This window comes from Catharus ustulatus, chromosome 5, assembly GCF_009819885.2.
Source record: "Catharus ustulatus isolate bCatUst1 chromosome 5, bCatUst1.pri.v2, whole genome shotgun sequence".
Classification (NCBI taxonomy): Eukaryota; Metazoa; Chordata; class Aves; order Passeriformes; family Turdidae; genus Catharus; species Catharus ustulatus.
In genome coordinates this window covers 76,691,961-76,714,737 of record NC_046225.1, presented here as the reverse complement: position 1 = coordinate 76,714,737, position 22,777 = coordinate 76,691,961, and the positions used below count along the sequence as shown (strand labels likewise).

Here is a 22,777-nt window from a genome sequence, read left to right as displayed (position 1 = left end):
GGGCAGGGATGGACAGGCTGGGATTTTGGGGGGCCTGGGCAGGGATGGACAGGCTGGGATTTTGGGAGGCCTGGGCAGGGATGGACAGGCTGGGATTTTGGGAGGCAGGGCAGGGATGGACAGGCTGGGATTTTGGGGGGCAGGGATGGACAGGCTGGGATTTTGGGGGGTCTGGGCAGGGATGGACAGGCTGGGAATTTGGGGGGCCTGGGCAGGGATGGACAGGCTGGGATTTTGGGGGGTCTGGGCAGGGATGGACAGGCTGGGATTTTGGGGGGTCTGGGCAGGGATGGACAGGCTGGGATTTTGGGGGTCTGGGCAGGGATGGACAGGCTGGGATTTTGGGGGGCCTGGGCAGGGATGGACAGGCTGGGATTTTGGGGGGCCTGGGCAGAGATGGACAGGCTGGGATTTTGGGGGGCCTGGGCAGGGATGGACAGGCTGGGATTTTGGGGGGCAGGGCAGGGATGGACAGGCTGGGATTTTGGGGGGCAGGGCAGGGATGGACAGGCTGGGATTTTGGGAGGCAGGGCTGGGGTTGGATGGACGATCCTGAGGGTCTCTCCAGCTGAGGATATTCCAGGATTCTGTGGTTCCAGCCAAGCCCCATCACTCAAACCCCCACAGAACATCCCCCCAGCTCCTCCAGCACAGGAGCAGTGAGCTCAGCACCGTCCTGGACATGCTGGCACAGGGAGCCAGGGGTCAGGAAAATGCATGTGTGCTTTATTCATGGATATGTTTAAATACTGACATTACAGAAAAGGTAAGTACAAGTCTGACCCTAGTCTGGGCTGGCACCCACCACCCTCCCCTCGTGCAGGTGCACCCCTGGGGCTCCATCTCCCAGCCCTGGGTCCCCTCCCAGCTCTGCTCCAGCCTGGACAGTGCTGGGCATGGCATGACATGACAGGGGAAGTACATACACAATATTTCACAGGCCCTCAGGGCTGCCCACCATCATGAGTGGTGCTGTGCAGCCAAAAAAATAAGAGTTCAGTGGCTACAGAAAGGCTGGCTGGTTCTTCAACTGTTTTTTTCTTTTCTTTTTCCCAGGATTTTTCTTTGTGCTTATGGAAGTCCTCAGGAATGGAGTAGTAATTCCAAAAAAAAAAAAAAAAATTGTCTCCCTTTCTGCCTCTTGGCTCACTCAGTCTTTTGCCTTTACAAGCAGCTGCTATGACTTCTGTGGTTAATCAAGGGAGTTTAAAATGAAGATCCATGGTTCACTTCACAGAATTTAGCAGAGATGGAACTTCATCCAAAAAAAGTACTGACTTTTCACAAGGAAAAAGCAGTGGTCTGTGCACACATGTTGGTGGGTGGGAGGAGAGTAATCATGTTTGCTTCCTCCAAAAGAAAGGTTCAAAAGTCATCCTTTTTTGCAAAGTCTGATTCATGAACAGGCTTGGAGGGAGAATCAACATTAAATATTGGTGAAAAGAGTGAAATAATCAGAACAAAGCCATGGGATGTATTGGGGATTTTTTTTTCTTTTGTTATTTCCTACCCCCCAACTCTTTCCTGCTGGGTGAGAGGCTCCTTGCTCTGTGCCTCATCCACTTCATTCCAAAGCATCTGTGAACCCCAAAGAACCCCCAGGAGGGCAGGACCTGGCCTGGGACAGGGCTTGGAGGCCCAGACAGGGGAGCTGAGGATCCTGCTGGGCTCTGATGCGTGGAGACAACAAACATCTGCAGAGTCTTTAAAGCAAGGAACCCCTGGGGTGTCCGAGCCAGGCTGGATGGGGCTTGGAAAAACCTGGTCCAGTGGAAGGGGTGCCTTCCCATGAGCTGACCCATTCCACGATTCTGTGATGTAAATCCAGGGGAGATGATGATGTCTCTCATGGAAATTGCTAAACTAGGTGCTGATGTGGGACATGGTACTGGGATGAGGTGACCTCTGCAGGTCTCCTCCATCCCGTCCAGTCCTTGAGAAGGATTCTCCACCTCTTTTTACAGCACACCAGTCTGCAGGGAGAGCTGAGGTGGGACCACCAGAAGAACTCTCTGCTGAATGAGAAGGAAGTGGCAAAGTGGCACTTCAGCATCACTGACAAGTGAGGACACAGGATGGGTGCTCCTGGACACAGCTGACACTTGCACCCCATCCTGTGCACACTCAGCCTGTGCACCACTGGGGGCTGGTGGAGACTGGATGGATGGGGCCAGCTGTGTGGGACAGCAGAGGTAACTACAGGACCAGCAAGGAAAGGGACAGAGGAATGGGATTCCAGCAGGACCTCGTGGTGCTGAGGTAGTTCCTTGCTTTGAAGGGCTGAGCAACCAGGGATTCATCTCTCAGGAGACACTGATGTCCTGATAAAGGGGAGATGTTCACAGCAAGCCTGGGTCACTTTGAAAGGACTTTCCTGCCTCCTGCTCTCCCTCCCTGTCTGCTTTCCTGACCACAGTGAGCCCCCAGCCATGAAGTTCTCACGTACAACTTCTAGCTCAGGGTGTGGCTTGTCACCCTGCACACAAGCCTTGAACTTGGTGTGCTCCTCTGCACAGCCCTGGATTAGGAAAACCTGGTGCTCCAGCCCTGAGGACCTCAAGGAGCAGCACTTTGGACAGGATGCACAGGAGGATTTCTGTTCAGGTCAGACACATCCACAGGTGTTCAGCTGAAAACCAGAGGGGTTTCTTGTTGGAACAAAAGCCAAGGAAGTTGCTACAGTTTCTCAGAAAATCTGAAGCAATAATGTGAGAGTTTTTGCAGGAAATGGGAATAAAAAGCAATGGGCTTTGCTGTGTCAGATGCTTCCTAAGCCTTTCCATGCATTCAAATGCCAAGGGATTAATGATATTTATTGGAGGAGCACAAACCAAGGAATAAATGGACGGCTGCAAAGGCCAGGCCTAATTGCACTCAGGGGATTCTGGGGCTATTGCTCTTCCTCCCATGGCACCCAGCCTGGGGAAGCATTTATCCTGGGAAACCTCTCTCTTCCTTACCATCTTCTTTCCTGGCTCCACACAGCACAGGGGTTCAGCCCCTCAAGAGGGCACTGGGACCCCTCAGCTCAAGGAAAGACCCTGGGATGCTCAGGCAGTCCAAGGTGACACACCTGCCTCCCTGTGCCCCAAGACACCAGAGACATCCATCCTCACCTTCCCCCCAGGCTCCTCTGCAGCTCAGCAGGAAGAATCCCTTCATCAGCCTTTGCTTAAATGACATCTTCACTGAAAACACAGGAGCTGGCAACGGCAAAGCCCTTCCCCTGCTCACCTGGACACAGGTGGGTGCCTCTGCCAGTTCTTCAAGGAGGGAAAACTCAATCCAGTCCTTGCCCACGGTATAATTCATGACTTGGCCTTTCTTGCCTGGCTATGTCTGTCTTCAGGGTGGTATCCAGCAAACCTCTCCTATCCTGTCTCTTCCCTAATGAAATCCCTTGGCTGAGACCCTGTGCCTGTGAGACCAGTGGGTGAGCAGGTAGCAGGTGAGAGTGGGATGTGCTGGGCTCACATCAAACCCTGCCCATGGGCTCATACTGGCCCCTGATGGAGAGAGGGTAGCCTGGAGTGGGACAATATTGGCCTCTGCTTGTTTGGATTTGAGAAAAAAATGCCCCAAGTACTGTACAGGACCGGAGGATAGAGATGTTTAGGTTGGGACACAAAAATCCAGCTGTAAACAAAATGCAACACACGTGTTTCTTCCTGAATACCGTCAGTACAGGACAGGGGCTCCCTAAGGAGGAGGGCCTGGGGGCCGGTGACAGCTGGGACATGGATGCTGGTGCCACTCTGGCCATGGTTTTGAGAGGGTGGAAAATCCCTGCCAGCCAGTTCAGAGTCTGGTCCTCCCCAGAGGTGCTTCAGGCTCCTCTCCAGTGAACAGAACCAACCTCCTTCTCAGCAGCCTTCTGGCTTCTGCAGTCTGAAGGAACCAGGGGCGTTGTCCTTCAGGTTCTGGAGCATCTGAGCTCCACATCACTGGACATGTCCTGGCCAGAGTCCCTCAGGGTGGGCTTCAGGAAACCTCCTGGCAGGTCATCCCTTCATCCATCCATCCATCCAAGTCCTTCCCCTCTTGGCTGGGGCAGGAAGAAGCATTTCCTTTGCAGCTCTCATTTCTTGGATCAACTCCCTCCTCCATCTTTTCCAAGGAAATTGTCCATAGCTCCAGCCCTATCCATAGAGAGCTGGAGGAACAACAACCAAGCTGTGGCGTGGAAAGGTGGCCAGGACCAAGAATGAGCTGGCTGTCAACAATGCTGACCATATAAAATCAAATAAACTGGCAGACAGATGAGGAGGAGGAGGAAGGGATGCCCAAACACTCACCTTGCCTTCCCATCCCCTCCCTTCTCCCTGCTCTCCTCCTGACACAGTTAGTGGTGTGGCTGTTCAGTAAAGAAACCAACACAAATCGAGTCTGTGCCTGCTGTGTGCCAGCCCTGCCTCACATCACGGGGAGGCTCAGCACAGCAGGAGCCAGCAGGAGCCACATCTGCAGCAGGGAGGCTGCCCGGCAGGGAGGGGCTGCTGGGCTGGAGGTGCCTGAGGACAATCGAGTGGAGCCACGCAGGAGCCTCTCCTCTCCAGCCACCTGGAGGAGAAAGGAGACAGCGTGGGGTGAGAGGTGTGCCTGATGATGGGACCCTGAAATGGAACAGACCATGAAGAACATCCAATTCCAGCCCCTGCCATGGCAGGGACACCTCCCACTGTCCCAGCCCCAAGCCCTGTCCTACCTGGCCTGGAACAGCTTCCCAGGGCAGCCACAGCTTCTCTGGGCACCCTGTGCCAGGGCTCACACCCTGCCAGGGAACAATTCCTGCCCCAGATCCCACCCAGCCCTGCCCACCCTGCCAGGGAACAATCCCTGCCCAAATCCCACCCATCCCTGCCCACCCTGTGCCAGGGAACAATTCCTGCCCAAAATCCCACCCAGCCCTGCCTCTGGCAGTGGGAGCCATTCCCCTTGTCCTGTCATTCCCTTGTCCCCATCCCTCTCCAGCTCTCCTGGAGCCCCTGCAGGCACTGGAAGGCCACAATTAGGTCACCCTGAAGTTTCTCTTCTGCAGTCTGAACAATCAGCTGTGTGTTTGTGCTCACAGGAGGGTGGCTCCATCTCTCTAACCAAACTGGTGTCCCTCCCTGGTGCTCAGAGCACTTGGGGCTGTGTGCCCCCAGTCTGTGCCTGTGCAGAGGGGCCAGGGCTGATTCCAGCCCCCAGACTCTGGCCTGGAGGTCAGTGCAGCTCCTCGGGAGATGCTGGGGGTGTCACAGCAGAGGCATTGGTGGGCACAGCACTGGTTTGGGCACTGGTTGGAGGGGTCTGTGTGAGGAGGTGCCTGGTGCCCACTCAGCTCAGCGCTGATCCATGCACCATGGACACTGCTGGCCAGTGCCTTCACCTGGTGAGCTAGGGCTGGGTGTGGATATCCCTCCATGGTGCTGGCAGACACTTCACCAGCTTTCCCCCTCAGCTCCAGAGGTGCCAGCCTCGTTAGACATTGGATGGGATCTGGGTTTGAAGCTGAGTCCAGACCCAAATCCCTGTTTTCCCTGCAGTGCCAGCAGGATCCCGCTCCAGCAGCACCCACACCTCCCAGGGGGATGTGCTGGTGCTGTGAGGAGGTTGGAGATGTGGCAGGGCCATCCTTTACTGCAGCTGCTTTGTCCAGCTTGCCCCGTGCTGCTGGGGATGCTGCCTGGTCACAGCTGCTCCATCACTTCCAGGATCCGGTTATCAGGGCTGGATCTGGACTGAGAGCACTATTCAGACTTCTCTAAGGTCGGGGGAGCCCCAGCCTGAGGGATCCTCAGGATCCTCTGAGCTCAGCCTGGTGAAGGTGTCCCTGTGCTCTGCAGCAGTGCCCTGGAGAGCACCGAGGGAACCCGGGGCCACTCCTGTCCGCCTCCAAACCCCCTGCTCTGTGAAAACAGCTGCAGAGAGGCGAACCGGGTGTTTTCCCAGCAAAAGAAACAGTGACAAGCCCTAAAATAACCCACATTTGGAAGCCCTCTGAAGGTATCAGTCAGCCCAGTGCAAAGCCAATGCTCAGTCCTTGGAGTCTAGTTAAACCTGACAGCTTCTGTAACCTGAACATTCAGCAAATCAGGGTCACTGTTAATTATTCAATAGTAAAATAATTGAATCTGAAAATTACTGTGTTGTGGCAAGTCAAGGTCATTTTGTTTTATTTAAAAATAAAATATTTAATGCCTGTCACAGCCATTGTCAGTAAATGGACATGTTATTTGTTTTAAAATAATTTCAATTTAATATTATTTTGATAGTAATAATTTGCTGATGAGCAGAACCTTTCCTTTAAATTTTTCCAATGCTTAGTTAAACTACTGCTTTATGACCTCTAGAATCCTCATCTAACAAGGGAGGAACTTGTGTCCTGGGAAGCTGAAATGCTGTGTGAGGCTGAAGTGATGCTCTGAAGGACGGTGAGGAGCCAAGGCAGTGATCCTGGCTGAAAACCCCACGGATTTGCCAGTGCTTCTAAATGGAACATTCTCTGAAAAATGGGAAGGGAAGGGAAGGGAAGGGAAGGGAAGGGAAGGGAAGGGAAGGGAAGGGAAGGGAAGGGAAGGGAAGGGAAGGGAAGGGAAGGGAAGGGAAGGGAAGGGAGGATCAGGCCTCCAGGAGGTGGAGGGTGGGTTGGATGTGTGCATGTGACTGAAATGACACAGGTGGAAGAAGGAGTTGAGGCGAGGAGGCTGCAGGGGGCACAGACGCGGCCGATCACCTCTCTGGGCCAGGCTGCCTCTCCTACCTTGGTGGGCTGGAGGTGCTCCAGGCTGTTCTCTCTGAGGGTAGCCACAGCTCTGTTGGCATTTCGCTCCTGCTTGTACATCTGTGTGGTGGGGGGGATGGACGGGGCCACGGCTGTGTTCAGGTGAGTCCCGTTGCCAAAGGCCTGGATGGCGTTTTCTTTGTGTGGGAAAGACGGAGAAAAGGGTTGTCAGGGCAGGGGGAAGCGCCCCTTTCCCAGCCTCACCCAAAGGAGCCCGAGGCTCTCCCCAGCTCCTTGGCTGTGGCACGGGGAGCTGACACCACAGCCACGGCAGGAGCAGCCCCAGCGCTGCCCAGTTGTGGATGATACAATTTCTCCAAAGCCATCTTCCCCTGGCCCTTGGAACTTGCTGTAATGGATAAGGTATCCTAGATACCAAGGCTGACCCAGATTCCTTAAGAATTTGGTCACTCTCCTAGCACTTCGGAACATAATTGGTTAGAAATTAGGATGTGTAATTGGTCAGTTTCTGTTCTTTGTATAAACTTCTATTGGTTGTAGTTGAATCCTTCCTGACCCTATAAATATAGGTGTCTGCCCTTTGTTCTTTGAGAGAATCCCGCTTGACTCCCTTTCGCATGAAATAAACTCGTGTGGAAATCGTCAAGCGTGGCCTCCGGTCTTTTTCAGCTGATGAAATATATGGGTTTCTGAGAGATAGCTACGTGTTAGCACTCTCCGGTCCCGTTGAAATCCACCAGGGACCGAAAAAGAAAGAAACCTATACCCAGTGCCACTCACGCAGGCAGATGTTGTTGGTGAAGAGGTGCAGGAAGCTCTCGCACTCTTCCTGCCGGTTCCCGCTGGCGTTGCAGGTGCACCAGGGAGCGATGCTGGACGTGGAGTTGTCGATGTAGTTGGGGGTGATGGGGCTGCCTGCCGGGACCGACGGACAAGTGTTACTGCAGGGCAGGCACTCCAGCAAGGGTCAGTGACATCCCTTCGTGCTGCTCTCCCGGGTTACTGTGCCTCAGCCAAGCCCCTCCATGACAGCAGCAAAACCCTTCAGGTGCTGGTGTCATGGGTCTGGTTTGCTCCCAGGGAAGAGAAGAGGAGCAGTCACAACCCTTTTGGTCACACCACCATCTCCACAGCCTTCAGTCAATTAAAAGTGCTATCAGTCCAAGGAATGGGCAGTTTCTGGGAATTCCATTCCCTAATAACATTCAGAGAATAATGGAATGGTTTGGGTTGGACCTTAAATCCCACCCAGTCCCACGCCAGCCATGGCAGGGACACTTCCACTGTCCCAGGTGCTCCAGCCCCAGTGTCCAACCTTGGGCACTTCCAGGGATCCAGGGGCAGCCACAGCTGCTCTGGGCATCCTGGGTCAGGCCTCACACCCTGCCAGGGAACAATTCCTGCCTTAAATTCCAGCCCTGCCCTCTGGCAGTGAAGCCATTCCCTGTGTCCTGTCCCTCCCTGCCTTGTCCAAAGCCTCTCTCCTGGAGCCATTTTAGGCCCTGTAAGGAGCTCCAAGGTATTCTTGAAGCCTTTTACTCTCCAGGCTGAGCATTCAAAAACTGGAAGTGAATGTGTATAAAGGTTTTCATGCTGTCATTGAGAAAGCTGATCTCAATCTCTAGAATGAAGGATTAAAACAGAATGAACTGTCGACCCAAAAACGTCAGTCTGTCTCATCCATCAGGACAGACCCGGTCCAAAGGCCACTGGTGCTTCTCTTCGGATTCTTGTCTGTGCCTGTGCCAACTGCTGCCAGCTAGGCTCTGCAGCATCTGAACCCCAATCTGACACCGTTTGAAGATGGCAGTGATGGTGATTTCCAGTGGTGATGGCATCAGGGAATCCCTGGCAGAGCAGACACCCTGGGACAGCCCATCTATCTCCACCGGACAGAGAAGCTCGGATCTTGCAGTAGCCCATGGATTTTCTCCCTCCACTGCAGCCATCCCAAAGTGACCCCATCCCCATGGCTTAGTCAGGTCACCCAAGGGAGAAAGACCAGCACCAGGTGGGATGTGGCTTGGAGCCGGTGAAAGGTGTCCCTGGCCATGGCAGAGGGTTGGGATGAGATGGGATTTGCAGGTGTGTTCCAACCTAAACCATTCCATGACTCTGTGATGTCCCTGAGACCTCAGCTCTCCACCTTACTGTCCTCATAGCCCCAGTAAGAGGAGACATTTCCCACCCAGAGGAGACATTTCCTACTCAGAGGAGACATTTCCCACCCAGAGGAGACATTTCCTACTCAGAGGAGACATTTCCCACCAGAGGAGACATTTCCCATCCAGAGGAGCCGTGTCCCACCCAGAGGAGCCGTGTCCCACCAGAGGAGCCGTGTCCCACCCAGAGCAGCCGTGTCCCACCCAAAGCAGCCGTGTCCCCACCAGAGGAGCTGTGTCCCTCCCAGAGGAGCTGTGTCCCACCATAGGAGCTGTGTCCCACCAGAGCAGCCGTGTCCCCCCAGAGGAGCTGTGTCCCACCAGAGGAGCCGTGTCCCTCCCAGAGGAGCCGTGTCCCACCCAAAGCAGCCGTGTCCCCACCAGAGGAGCCCTGTCCCACCCAGAGGAGCCGTGTCCCACCCAAAGCAGCCGTGTCCCACCATAGGAGCTGTGTCCCACCAGAGGAGCCGTGTCCCACCAGAGGAGCAGTGTCCCACCCAGAGGAGCCGTGTCCCACCCAAAGCAGCCGTGTCCCACCCAGAGGAGACATTTCCCACCCAGAGGAGCTGTGTCCCACCCAAAGCAGCTGTGTCCCACCAGAGGAGCTGTGTCCCACCCAGAGGAGCTGTGTCCCCCCAGAGGAGCCGTGTCCCCCCAGAGGAGCCGTGTCCCACCCAGAGGAGCCGTGTCCCCCCAGAGGAGCCGTGTCCCCGCCCGGCTGGCAGCAGCCCCAGCAGCAGCCCAGCCCTTACCGATGATGCCGGTGTAGGCCAGCAGGCAGGCAGCGTAGCTGTCCCTGCGGCAGCCGCTCGCAGCCTGCGCGGAGGGCTGGCAGTTCAGCTGGAACTCTGCGTAGCGCGACCTGATGGAGCCAGAGCACAAAACAGGACACGTCACCACGGGGAACTGGGGCACGAGGGCTGCAACTGCACGCTCGTGGTGTTTACAGAAGGGAACGTGCTTGCAAAATGCTGCTGTGAGTGTTCTTCACACAGTTGGAGCAGATGTTCTTTTACAACCTCCTGCCACCCCAACAAACCCAGGAGGAGGTTTTGAACAGTAAAGCTTTACAGGTTTCCTCCAGGATTGCAAGAAAAGTCCAGTCTTGGAAGAAATGTTTGTTTTCTGTTGTGTGAGGTTGGTTTATGAGGGAAGAGCTGTTGCCAGGAAGAAAATCAGTCTGTGTTGCCATTTTCTGTCTTTTGGATAATAACTTTGCCTAAAGACCCAGCCTTCATTTTTAGTCCAACTTGGTGAAACAGAGAATTGCTCTGATCCAGTTTCTGTCTCTAAAGACTCTAAATATAGCTGAGGTCACCTCAGATCAAGGGAAATGTCCAGACATTCAGATATGAAATGTCCTACCCACCACCAGGCTGCTGCCCCACCCTCTGCTGCAGATGCCCGTTCTGGAGCTGTGGCACTCCCTGGAGCCTGTGGAGCAGGCAGGTCCTTATCTGACACGTAATTCTTTAGGCAGCAGTCAGCTCTTGGCACATGGTGGTGTTTGGAGATCCTAGGACACCTGAGGCATCAACACAGGGCTGTCAGCAGGACAGCAACAGCTGGAGATCCAGACCCATCTCAGCATCATTCCGTGGCCAGGCAGAAGGGATTCCACGTGGCACTTGAGCTGCTTTGGAAACTCAAGCACCAGCACTGAAAACAACTGAAGGAAGGGAGCCTCAAGTGACAACCTGCACTGTGTGAGCTGAGAACTGAGAACTTCAAATATTTACCCTGCCTGGGCAATCTCAGACAAACTGAGCATGCTGCTCCTCCCAGACATCCTCTCTTCCAGACATGCTGCTCTTGCTCCTGGTCAGTGTCAGCATTCCAGTTTGCGTTTCCCAGTCCATTTCTCCCCTACACCCTACTTGGGTTTTTTTTCTCATCTTTGTTCCCATATTTGCCCCACAACCATTTTCTCCTGTAACATGGACAGACAAAATCTTTCTCAAAACTTGCCACATTGTTTAGAGATTTAGGGAAGGGAAATAATGACTGCAGAATGTATATAATCCATATATAAAATCCATATTAGTAAAACCCACTCCTGTGAGCTGGGAAGGTCAAAGGGCTGGAGCTGTGCAGGAGCTGCAGTGCACACAGGGTGAGACTTGGAGTGTTTTATTCCATTTCTGTATGATTTATTCCTGCCTTTCCTTGTGGATTCTGCACTGCTGGCTTTGACCAGGTCACATGTCAACCTCTTGCTCCCTCTGTGTCTCTAGAGGATTTTTATATTATATATTCAGAGACCAAGGGAGCAGATAATTAACAGCTGTCCTGCTTGCAGGAAATAGTTTCCAGTCTCCTGGGGAGTAACACTGTCCCCTTTGAACCTCTTCCTTCCCACTGGGCCCTCTTGTCATGTTAGGGAGAGGGCAGTACCCATCCATTTCAAATTCCCTGGGAGCCAGGGGACAACATCTGAGCAGGCCTGGTCAGCCCAGGGGCTCTGCATCTTTCAGAATCTACTTCTGCACAGTTCAGTCGTTCTCCTGCCTCCATCTCTCTGGGGTGCAGAGTGCTGAGGGTATTTGTACTTTTATGCTTCCAAGAGGATGCCGCTCACTGTCCTTTGTGAAAACACAGAACATTTTTATTGCAATTAAAAGATGATGGTCTGGTAGGGGATGGCTGCTGGAAGTTCAGCTCAGGAAGTCCCAAACCCCACAGCAATTAGAGACTGAGACAATAGAGGGAGGTGTGTCCTACACTTGTTCTTGTGCTCTTCCCTGGTGTCTGCTCGTGGCCCATGCAGGGCACTGGGCTGGGCCCCCATGGTGCTGTTATTGTCTCACATCTCTCACTGCCAGGTGGGCTCCGCTCCCCAGAGCGCTCTGTGGATTAACCTTCTGCAACAGCAAAGACTTCTGGAGAATCAGGGAGGTGGAAACAGTACAGATGCAGGGAAAGCACTGAAGGGGTTCTGCTGTCTTTCTCTAGGATCAAAGCCAAAAATCCATAGAAAATGTCTGAAAAACTTCCTCACGATCATCTCCCATCTCCTGCAGCCTGTTAACACGTTGTGTAGGATACGAGGACACGGCTCAGGGGAAGGGGCCACCGAGCCACTGGCCAGTCAGTGGGCAGTGATGCACCATGGAGTGTGGTATCACACACATAACTGTTATCACACACATAACTATCACACACATAAATGTTATCACACACATAACTATCACACACGTAACTGTATTATACACATAATTGTGTTATCACACACATAGCTGTATCACACACATAACTGTTATCACACACACAGCTGTGTTATCACACACATAACTGTGTTATCAATCACATAACTGTGTTATTATATACATAACTGTTATCACACACATAACTGTTATCACACACATAACTGTTATCACACACATAACTGTTATCACACACACAGCTGTGTTATCACACACATAACTGTGTTATTATATACATAACTGTTATCACACACATAACTGTTATCACACACATAACTGTTATCACACACACAGCTGTGTTATCACACACATAACTGTGTTATTATATACATAACTGTTATCACACATAACTGTTATCACACACATAAATGTTATCACACATAGCTGTGTTATCACACACACAGCTGTGTTATCACACACATAACTGTTATCACACACATAACTGTTATCACACACATAGCTGTGTTATCACACACACAGCTGTGTTATCACACACATAGCTGTGTTATCAATCACATAACTGTGTTATTATATACATAACTGTTATCACACATAACTGTTATCACACACATAGCTGTGTTATCACACACATAGCTGTGTTATCAATCACATAACTGTGTTATTATATACATAACTGTTATCACACATAACTGTTATCACACACATAGCTGTGTTATCACACACATAGCTGTGTTATCAATCACATAACTGTGTTATTATATACATAACTGTTATCACACACATAACTGTTATCACACGCATAACTGTGTTATCACACACATAGCTGTGTTATCACACACATAACTATCACACACATAACTGTTATCACACACATAATTGTTATCACACACACAGCTGTGTTATCACACACATAACTGTTATCACACATAACTGTTATCACACACGTAACTGTTATCACACACATAACTGTTATCACACACATAATTGTTATCACACACATAGCTGTGTTATCACACACATAACTATCACACACATAACTGTTATCACACACATAATTGTTATCACACACACAGCTGTGTTATCACACACATAACTGTTATCACACATAACTGTTATCACACACGTAACTGTTATCACACACACAGCTGTGTTATCACACACATAACTGTTGTCACACACATAGCTGTATTATCACACACATAACTGTGTTATTATACACATAGCTGTGTTATCACACACATAGCTGTTATCACACACATAGCTGTGTTATCACATATAACTGTGTTATCACACACAACTGTGTTATCACCCATAACTCTGTTATTGCACACATACTGTGTTATCACACCCAGCGAGCGTTGGCACACACACAGCTCACCTGCAGGTGAGTGCCCTGGCTCCAGCCACAGGGCTGTAGTGTATCTGGAGCGTGTTATCACACACGTAACTGTGTTGTTGCACACGTAAGGTGCATTGTCACATCCAGCGAGCGTTGGCACACACAGAGCTCGCCTGCAGGGGAGTGCCCTGGCTCCAGCCACAGGGCTGTAGTGTATATGGAGTGTGTTATCACACGTAAGGTGCATTGTCACACCCAACGGGTGTTGGCACACACAGAGCTCACTGCAGGGGAGTGCCCTGTGCCAGCCCTGTGCAGGGAGGGCTCTCCATGCTCCCAGCCCGTGTGCCCCTCACCTGCAGACGTAGTTTTCCCGGCAGGAGTCCAGGGGCGCCAGGCAGTTGGGTTTGTCCTTGGCCTCGTAGGAGCAGGCCGGGACGATGGTCTGGCGGCGGCGCTCGGCGCAGGCCGTGTCGTCGCAGGGGCAGAAGAGCAGCTCGTGGGTGAACTCGGGGGGCACGCGGTCGAAGAAGCGGCGCAGGGCCTTGTGGCACTTGGAGCGGTTGCAGGAGTCGGCGCGGGCCAGGCGCCGGATGCACAGCGACACGTACTCGGTGCGCAGCCGCTGGCACATCTCGTCCACGTTGCAGGCCTTGGCGGCGTCCAGGCACCGGTTCACCTGTGTCACCTCATTCTCAGAGCCTGTGGGGCCGTGGCACACGGTGAGGACGTTCTGTGCTGCCCCCCTGCCAGCAGCACCACCCCTGAGGCCTTCAGCCCGCCCTGCTCCCGTCCATGGCCGCCACGTGAGGCACCCTGCTCCGCGAAGGCAGCGGCCAGGCTCCAGTGTTTGCTCTCCATGTCCTGGCAGGACCAAATCCCCTTTCCACACTCATCTTTTCCCAAGAAGTGCCACAGTCACATACCAGACTTTACCCCCCAGGGCTCACTTTGACAAGCAAGCTCGCATATTTAATAAAATCAATTTTGCTTTAATCTGGGCATCTGGTACCACTTTACTAATGCAAATTGACCAGCCTGAGGCCTAGAAGACAGCAGGCATTAGAAAGTGCATGGACTTATTGCCATGAACAGATCCACTCGTGTGCTGGGATCTCCACTAATGGACTTTTTGTTTCCACAAGCTGCTCAAGACCAAAGACTGTTGGTGGCAAAGCTGGGTGTGTGATACATGGGTGGCCTGCACTAATTCTGGCACCTCAGACTCACTGCCCTGGACAGGGAGTTTCTTTGGGCCTCTGGAGGTGATGTCTGGCTTTGGCAGCAGCTCTGTTTGCTCACCCCAGGATCTGCCCAGCTCAGCAAGACCAGTCTGGGTCACAGTGTGCCTGATCCAGAGCAGTCTGACCCAGGATCGGATGTCCTGAGCAATGACAGGCTGGGATCAGAGGCACCACCCAGCTCTGTGCCCCTGGGACCTGATGCTGACTGCATGGGAGGACATGTGGGTCTCTCCCCACACTTTGCAGGGTCACCCTTGGCTTCCATCAGCAAAATCATTCTGCATGTCCACCTTCCTGAACAAGAGGGGAAACAATGTCCCAGTCTGGGTGGGAGAGCAGAGATGTGCTGTGGGATGCAGGGAAGGTGAAGGAAACCTACAGTAAGGGGAAGGGTCAGGAAAATCAAGCAAAAATTGTAGTTTTTGGATGAGAAAAACAGTGTCTCCAGTGGGAAAGCAGGGATCTCATGAGTTTAGACGCCAACAGCCTTCTCTGTAAATGTAGGGCAAAGGAAGACGGAAAGGTATTGGTCTAACACTGGTTGCAGGACTGCTTCAAAGGTGGATGGGGGTCTGTTTTACAGAGGGAAGAAATCCTACAGGGTCCCTGCCAGGGAGACTGTGATTGAACAGATAAAACAAGGGTCCTTCCAGCTAGAGAGAGAAAATGGACTTGAAGTTGGTTTTCATCTCTCTGAATTAAAATCATGACTGGCAGCACACCAGAAGGACTTTCTCCCCAGCAGAGTAAGATTTTTCCACAGAGAAAAATCCCCAGAACGATAAATTCCCAATGCAGAGTCAATTCCTATCTTTGGCTGGGAGTTAAAAGCAGCCAGTCACTGCTGACAGTGTTAAAACACTGACAGTCTCCCTGAGCACTTCAGAGTTCGCTGCCCTCCCTAATTTCCCTGACTTTATCAGATGCTCTTTCTCCCAGCATTTATTTTCCCCTTCCTGTTGCCCTCTGTTGCTTACAGTGAGCTGGAAGTCAAATTCCAAGTTTTTCAGTTATTTTATGGGTGAAAGTTTTGCTTGTTGTGATCCCATCACTAAATACTTACCTTTAAAACTGCCCAGAGATGAATATTGTCAGAGCATCGGTTTGTGCTGGGGAGCTGCCAGCTAACGTGTGGGAAACAGTTACTTGGAAGGGTTTCATTACCCATTCAGCCAATAAATCACAGGGAACATGCAGGATTTTCTCCTCTTCCCACGCAACACCAGCGGATGTGCTTTTTAAATCACTGCTACAATTAGAGTGGAGGGATATGGTTCCATTTGTGCAGTTTTAGTAGTGGCCATATATTTTTTATATAAAATAGAGTTGAATATATCTGTTGCTCACACAGGGGTGTCTTACATTTCAACAAGTTCTTGGGATTTCTTTTTGGATATTTGAAAGAGCATCCTTTAGCAGTGTTGACCATATGACCCTGGACACTAGATAGGTAAAGGGCAACAGGTCATAAGCCACATTATAGAAGATATTGATTAGTATGAATAAGGACAAAAAGGTTATGAAATTTCATGTCCCTAAGTGGATGCCAAGTCCTCTGGAGAATCCTGCTGCTCTGGGCCCATTCACTTTGCTGCACAACCTATTTCAATTTACTTTAAAAATCTGACAGTGTGTTAACCGTGCATAAAAATCCCCATCCCTGAAGCTTCCTAGGACTCAGCAGAAGGAGAAAGACTCCAGCAAAGAAAACCATGATCCAGCAAAAAAATTCCCTGTCCATGCACCGATCTGCCAGGTGGAGTCAGTGAGAACGAGGTCGGGGAGCACCTCCCATCCCCTCTGCTCCACCTGTCCAGGGCTGATGGGGTGATTTCCTTCACCCAACAAGTGCCTGGCCACAGTGGGGAGTGCAGACATTCACCATCTGCAGGGACGTGCTGCTCCTTCCTCGCTGGGGTGCACTCCAGCTGTGGGTGCCGCCCCAGAGCAAGGCACACATCTGGAAAAGCTGTTTGGGCACATCTGCCAGAGACACAGGAGGAGCACATTACCTGCTCCCAGACAGGTAGGTTGGTAAAATACCCCAGGGTTTGGTAAAGCTTCCCCACAGCTGTGGTGGCAGCTGTGCCATTGGTGATGGATGGGTGATCGACCACACTGACCCCTGAACTGCTGAGCCTCGAGGAGTTCAAAGGGGTCAGGCTGCTCTGCTCAGCTCTTAACAGGATTACAGTGCACAGCAGAGCAGGGCTCTGGGTCCTGAGGTTGCCCTCAGGGCAGGTGGTTAAAGGCTGTGGCTGGGATCAACACAAAGGCTGAGTTACTGATCTTTCTTCCTGCAGAGTTTGATCCTGTGACTGGTGTGGAAGCACCTTCTCAAACCTAACACACCCAAGCACTCCTGTTTGATGGGGTGTCTGCATGGAACAGATCACCCACCGCTATGGAGAACGAGTGTGCCTGGGATGGCTCACTGGAAGGGGTCTGTGCCACATCTCCAACTGCCAGTCCTTCACAGTACGGACATGAAACAGCCAAAGGACAAAAATCTCAAGTGCTTTTCCCTAGAACATGTAACTGTTTAGCACACGAATTGGAGACTCCTTGGAAAAACAATTGTTAGACCTGAACCAGGCAATGCTCACAAGGAGCACAAAGAGCTCCCTCCCTGTCCCAGAAGGTGAGCACTGCCCTGCCCTGCCCTGTCCTGTCCCGAGAGGTGTCAGAGCACTGCCCTGCCCTGCCCTGTCCCGGGAGGTGTCAGAGCACTGCCCTGCCCTGCCCTGCCCTGCCCTGCCCTGTCCCACCCTGTCCCACCCTGTCCCAGGGATGTCAGAGCACTGCCCACACACCTACCTGCAGTGATGGATGCCAGCCGGACATAATCAAAGCCCCTGATGAACGGCTCGTAAGGGGAACTCTCCAGGACATTCATGCCTGGGGGGAAGAGAAAAATCGGTGAGAAGGCAGGTGAGGCTCCTGAGGGATGGCTGAGATGCACATCTGCAGTGAGAGATTGTTTGGTGGGTCCAAGGGGACTGTGCTCTGAAGGCCACCAGTAAATGGATACTCAGTCGTGGGAACAGATGTGTGGACACATCTTGCAGAAGGGAAGAGAATGTAACTGGCTTTGAAAAATGTATCTCAGTTTTGGAGTGGGGCAGCCTGTCAGGAGCTGCTGAGTCCCCACTCTCTGTAGCTCGAGCTCTGGGCACACTGCAGGGATTGCAGAGAGGACACCAGGCTGTAGCACAGGGGCAGAGCTCAAATCACCAGCTCCGTACACACACAGCATTTTCATTACCATTATTGCTGTTCCTTCTATGTCCCTCCCTGGGTCAGAGGTGCTCATCTCTCTTTAGGACACAGGCAGGGCTGTGCACAGCGTTAGGTGTGTGATAACACACTCCATATTTAATGTCACCCCTCCCGTCCTCCTTGCCAACAGCCTTTTCTTGCTTGGCACAAAGCTAATGACCCACAGCTCCCGCAGAAACTTCCTCTCTTTGTTTTTAACTCTCCGGGAGCCTGATTTTATTCAAGTGATGCTTCCCTTTCATCTGTGCAATGGTCTGTAATGCCCCATCATCCTGATGGATACCATGGAATATTACTGAAGCAAGCAGCTCAGTATCTGTTGGTGTTTTTATTAGACATTTAGATGGATGTGGACAGCAGCAGAGGTGCTGGCTGGGACGAAAGGACCATCCAGCCTCTCGCTCTGGGCATGTGCTGAACTCCAGCGGGAAGGAATGGCTCCCAGTGTCCACAGCCCTGTGCAATTACCACTGCGCATTACAAGGCAGCTTTACACCTTCATTGAAATATCTTGCATCGTTACTGACTGGAGAGGGGCCCATTTGTATTTTCCAGCATAGCAGTTTTATGTCCTGATGATAAAGCACCTTATCAGAGAGTTGTTATCGGGTTGTCATCATGTTATTGTGTCGCTAAATGGGAAGGTGGCTAAACACCCGTGCTCAGGAGAGGCTGAGTAAATAGTGTGCTTTGTAAATTCCCTGAGCACGCACTTCCACGATCGTTTTTGCAAGAGGGCTTCTAGGAAGCGTTTTGCAGCCTCCTGGGTGTGTGATTGAGAAACAAAGCTCTACATGGACCGTGTGGATTGGCTTCCTTTCTCAGTCAATTAAACATGTGTAAGGATTCTGAAACACGGGACGGCTATGAAATAGATCTCCCTGGGGAAATTAAGGCAGGGAAATCAAAAGTTTGGTGTGCGAATCTGCATTGCAAATGAAATCAGCTGTTTGGAAAAGTGTGGGGCTCAGGACACGACGGTGGAGAAGTGGAGTAGAGCTGCTGTCAGCCTGCACAGACAGACATCCCCATCCCCAAGGCACTGGGCAGGGAGTCCATCCAGCACCAAACTGCTGCTCTGCACCTGGAGACCCAGAGCTGGCCCCTGCCTGCTCCCAGCACCCCGGTCCAGCCTCTCTCCTCTCCCTTCTAGGGGAAGGTTCCCTCCCTGGCATAGCAGGGGCTGGGAATTATATGGCCCTTCAGGTCCCTTCCAGCACAAACCATTCCTTGTCCCAGAGCTGGAAACCCTCATGACAGCCCTGCCCCACACAGCCATGTCCCAGGTGATGTTCCCAAAGCCCGAGCCATGAAGGCCAGCTGGGAAGGAGCTGTAGCAGCGCCCTTTGGAGAAGGGTGGATCACCACCCCTTCCCCAGGCTTCCCTCCAGTGGAAACAAATCTGGCACGCAGTTATGGCAAAGACCAGATACAGGAGGGTGCTGAGGTCTTGTGTTTCCCCAGTTTATAGCACCGTGATCTGCACCCTGCAAGCTGTGACACCCAAAAGCTTTTGATCAACCAGTTTCCATCCTGGCAAGCCTCTGCTCTGTGGTGTCCATCCTCTTTGTTTTGCTTGGCCTTTTGGCCTGTGGTTTCACCCCTGCACTCTTCCTTTCAGGTTTCAGCCTTTCAGTTTTATTAATCTATTTCACAGCCCATGGCTGGAAGGGTCTGGTTTATTCCCCATTTTAATTTTCATGGTGCATAAAATACTCACCAGCCTGACAAGGAAGAGTTATGGTCACTGAGGTGCAATTTTATGGTGACTCTTAAAAAATGTCAAAATCAAACTTATTGAATACTGGCTCTGGGAACACTTTAAGTTCCAACTCGATGTCACCAGCCCCAAATCTTCACTAACCCAAAGACACTGGTGCATTTGAGACATTCTAAGAGAGTGATTTTTCTGATGTTCATGCTGTTTTTCCTCAGTGCCTGTGCTTTATGTTGTGTTTCTATAAAATCTACAGTGTTCATGCTCTTGGTTAGCATACTTAGATACAAAATACGTTGTGCATTTCTCCAGCAAAAGATCTCAATGCATTTTGGGAATCTCATAAAAGAGAGGTTGGGTTAAGAAAAGGAAGAAGGCATCTAGGTTTTCAGCAGTGCTTTCCCAAAATGTCAATGCCATGGGGATCAATAGGATCATCAAAGCTCTTGAGTTGGAAGGGGCCCACAGGGACCCTCAAGTCCAACCCCTGGCCCTACACAGGACACCCCAACAATCCCACCCTGTGCCTGAGAGCATTGCCCAAATGCTCCTGGAGCTCTGGCAGCCTTGGCACCATGACCATTCCCTGGGGAGCCTGGGCAGTGTCTGACCACCCTGTGGGGGAAGAACCTTTTCCTGATATCCACCCAACGCCCTCCAACACAGCTCCAGCCATTCCCTTGGGACCTGTCCGTATTGAGACAGAACAGGAGATTACAGGGACATTTTACAGCAACTCCAGAGCTGGGGAGCTCTGCGGAATGACCCGTGAGCGATTCCTTTGAGGCAGAGCATGAGGAGGGAGCACCCTGCTGAACTGACCTTCCATGAGCGTGTGGTGGATGCTCCAGTAGACGCTGAGGCAGTGCTTCTCCTTCTTCATGCCGCGCTTGCACTTGCAGCCGTAGAGCTGGCTGGAGAGCAGGGCGCTGACGGTGCTGCGGCACTGGCTCTTGGCGTCGGGGCCCAGCTTGTTGGCGCCGTTGCCCGCGATGCACTGGCGCAGCGTGCGGAACTTGGCGCTGCACACGGGGTCCGTGGTGCACGACTCGCCCGCCTGCAGGCAGTCCCTGCTGGGGCCAGCGCCCTCCGCCATGCCTTCTGCAAGGGAACACAGCTGTCAGCGCGGGGCAATGGGCTGTGTGTCCTTCCAGGCTGCCCAGGGCCAGGCTGGACGGGGCTCTGAGCGCCTGGGACAGTGGAACCTCTCCCTGCCCACGGCAGAGGGGTGGAACCAGATGACCTTTGAGGTCTCTTCCAGCCCAAACCACTCCATGGTCCTATGACAGGATCAGCCTGGCAGCAGAATTATGTGACAGGAACGTGACCAGTTCCTGGTGATTGATTTTTGCTTCTTGGAGAACAGAAATATTTTCAAACCCTTTCTTTCCCAGCTCTCCATCTCATTGCTGCCCTCCAAAGTTAGCAGTAGCCCAATGTCACAGAGACCGTGGCCTCTGCTCCTTGAATATGATTTAACTGTGCCTACACCTTCCTGCTGCTATGAATGGCTCTGTGTGGGTGTTCTGACACGCAGTCAGCCCACATCTATCCCAGGAGATGACCCTTGTTCAGTGCCACCATCTCCCCAGGACTCCCACTGCTTCTGTCTCGGCTTTTTCCAAGCTTTTGTAAATTGTTTTCAGAGTTCCTTTACCAGCACAAAATGCTGTGTTCCCCATTTGGAGAGGAGAGCCCAATGCATGGGATGAAGATGTTATTGCTACACATACACCAATAAATTAATTCATCAGGGCACAATGGGGCTGAGCCTCAGTGCCAGGAGCAGACCAATCCCATTATTTGTTGCTGTTTTTGGTAAAGCAGGCTGGACACATCCAGAGTGGCTCCCAGGATGTGCTCACCCCAAGGCTCCGGGCTGCTCTGGCAAAGGGCAGGGCCAGCAGCTGGGCTGAGCTCAGCAGGGTGTGGCCGTGGCCACCCAGGTGCAGAAAGGTGACTGGGATGGTCTGGAGCGTTTGACAGAGGTCAGGCATGGCTGCACCACGGCCTGGGAGAGTGAGGAAGAGGCAAACCTGGTTTGTGGAAGGGGAGAGTCAGTTCCCCTACAGTAATTTTGGATCCTGCTGTACCATAAAAACAGAAACTGCTGTCATGACCTTGAAGGAGAACTTTTCAAATACTTCCCAAAGGAACTCTCTGTCTCTAACATAACTTGTCTTCCCTTTGGATAGGAACCAGAAGGGGAAGGATAGAAAAAAACTTTCTGCTTTTTGACTCCCTCCAGTGTCTGCTTCTGGTGAGACCCAGCTTGGACAATATTAGAAAATCCTGCTTCCTCAAAAAATGTGAGTCCGTGATCTCCATCTCTGAGGGCTTCATGAAATCTCTGCTTTCTCCAAGACTCTATGGATCTCTTCACAAAGTCCCTTTTTCTGCCTTCCAGCTGCTACCTCTCCTTCATTTCTGCACCCCCAGCTCAGCCCAAGAGCCCAGGACATAATTTCTGTTCCCTCAGCAGTCACAGTGTGTTTGCTAGGAGAGAGCTGCCTCTGTTGCTCTTGATTAGAGCAGAAAGTAGCAGCTGGAGTTCAGATACTTCAATTATGTTTATTACAAACTTTGGGTGAACCCACCAGGAGGTTTCCTCCTGAAATATCCCAGTGGAATCTCAAATGAAAAACCTTTCATCTAACTGCAGACTATTTCAAAGTGCCTCATGGCCAACGTCAAGCTTTCAGGTATTTCAAATCTCACACCATCTCAAATTTGAGTTCTCCTGCCCCTGATTTATTCATAGACCTGGTTTATTTAGCACTCAAGGCTTGTTTGGATCTGCCAAATGTGGAGAGAGAAATTATTTCCAACATGTGGGAAACTCTGCCTTGGGCTGTCATATACTGAAGAACTTCGAACACAGGGAACCAGTTTCCTTGAAATATCATTTGGGCAATTTGCAATTTCACTGAGATCCATAAAATGAGCTAGAGAACATATCTGAGCAGAATCCACAGAGCTGAAGGAAAAAATACTTGGCTTTTTCTACTCTGGCTTTCTCCAAAGGATCTCCTCTGAATGAGGATAAAACCCAGCAGGTTGCATTCTAGAAGAGATGACTTTGTCAGTGTCCTGTCAGCTGCTAGAAAAGTAGGTTAAAAGAGAAATTATGACCTTGCTTCCCTTT

At 51.7% G+C, this 22,777-nt stretch overlaps 1 protein-coding gene across 1 annotated transcript in view; it reads right to left on the bottom strand.

The window, feature by feature from the left end:
* Positions 1 to 705: 705 nt before the first annotated feature.
* Positions 706 to 22,777, bottom strand: part of LOC116996704 (GDNF family receptor alpha-4) — a 90,167-nt gene continuing 68,095 nt past the window's right edge. Inside the window, exons 2-8 of the mRNA XM_033060643.1 lie at positions 20,455 to 20,733; positions 17,454 to 17,534; positions 13,749 to 14,094; positions 9,642 to 9,751; positions 7,508 to 7,642; positions 6,746 to 6,903; positions 706 to 4,560 (exon numbers count right to left, since the gene is read on the bottom strand). Of these exons, the coding sequence (XP_032916534.1) occupies positions 4,414 to 4,560; positions 6,746 to 6,903; positions 7,508 to 7,642; positions 9,642 to 9,751; positions 13,749 to 14,094; positions 17,454 to 17,534; positions 20,455 to 20,733 (1,256 nt within the window). The 3' untranslated portion in view covers positions 706 to 4,413. The remainder of the gene's footprint in view (positions 4,561 to 6,745; positions 6,904 to 7,507; positions 7,643 to 9,641; positions 9,752 to 13,748; positions 14,095 to 17,453; positions 17,535 to 20,454; positions 20,734 to 22,777) is intronic.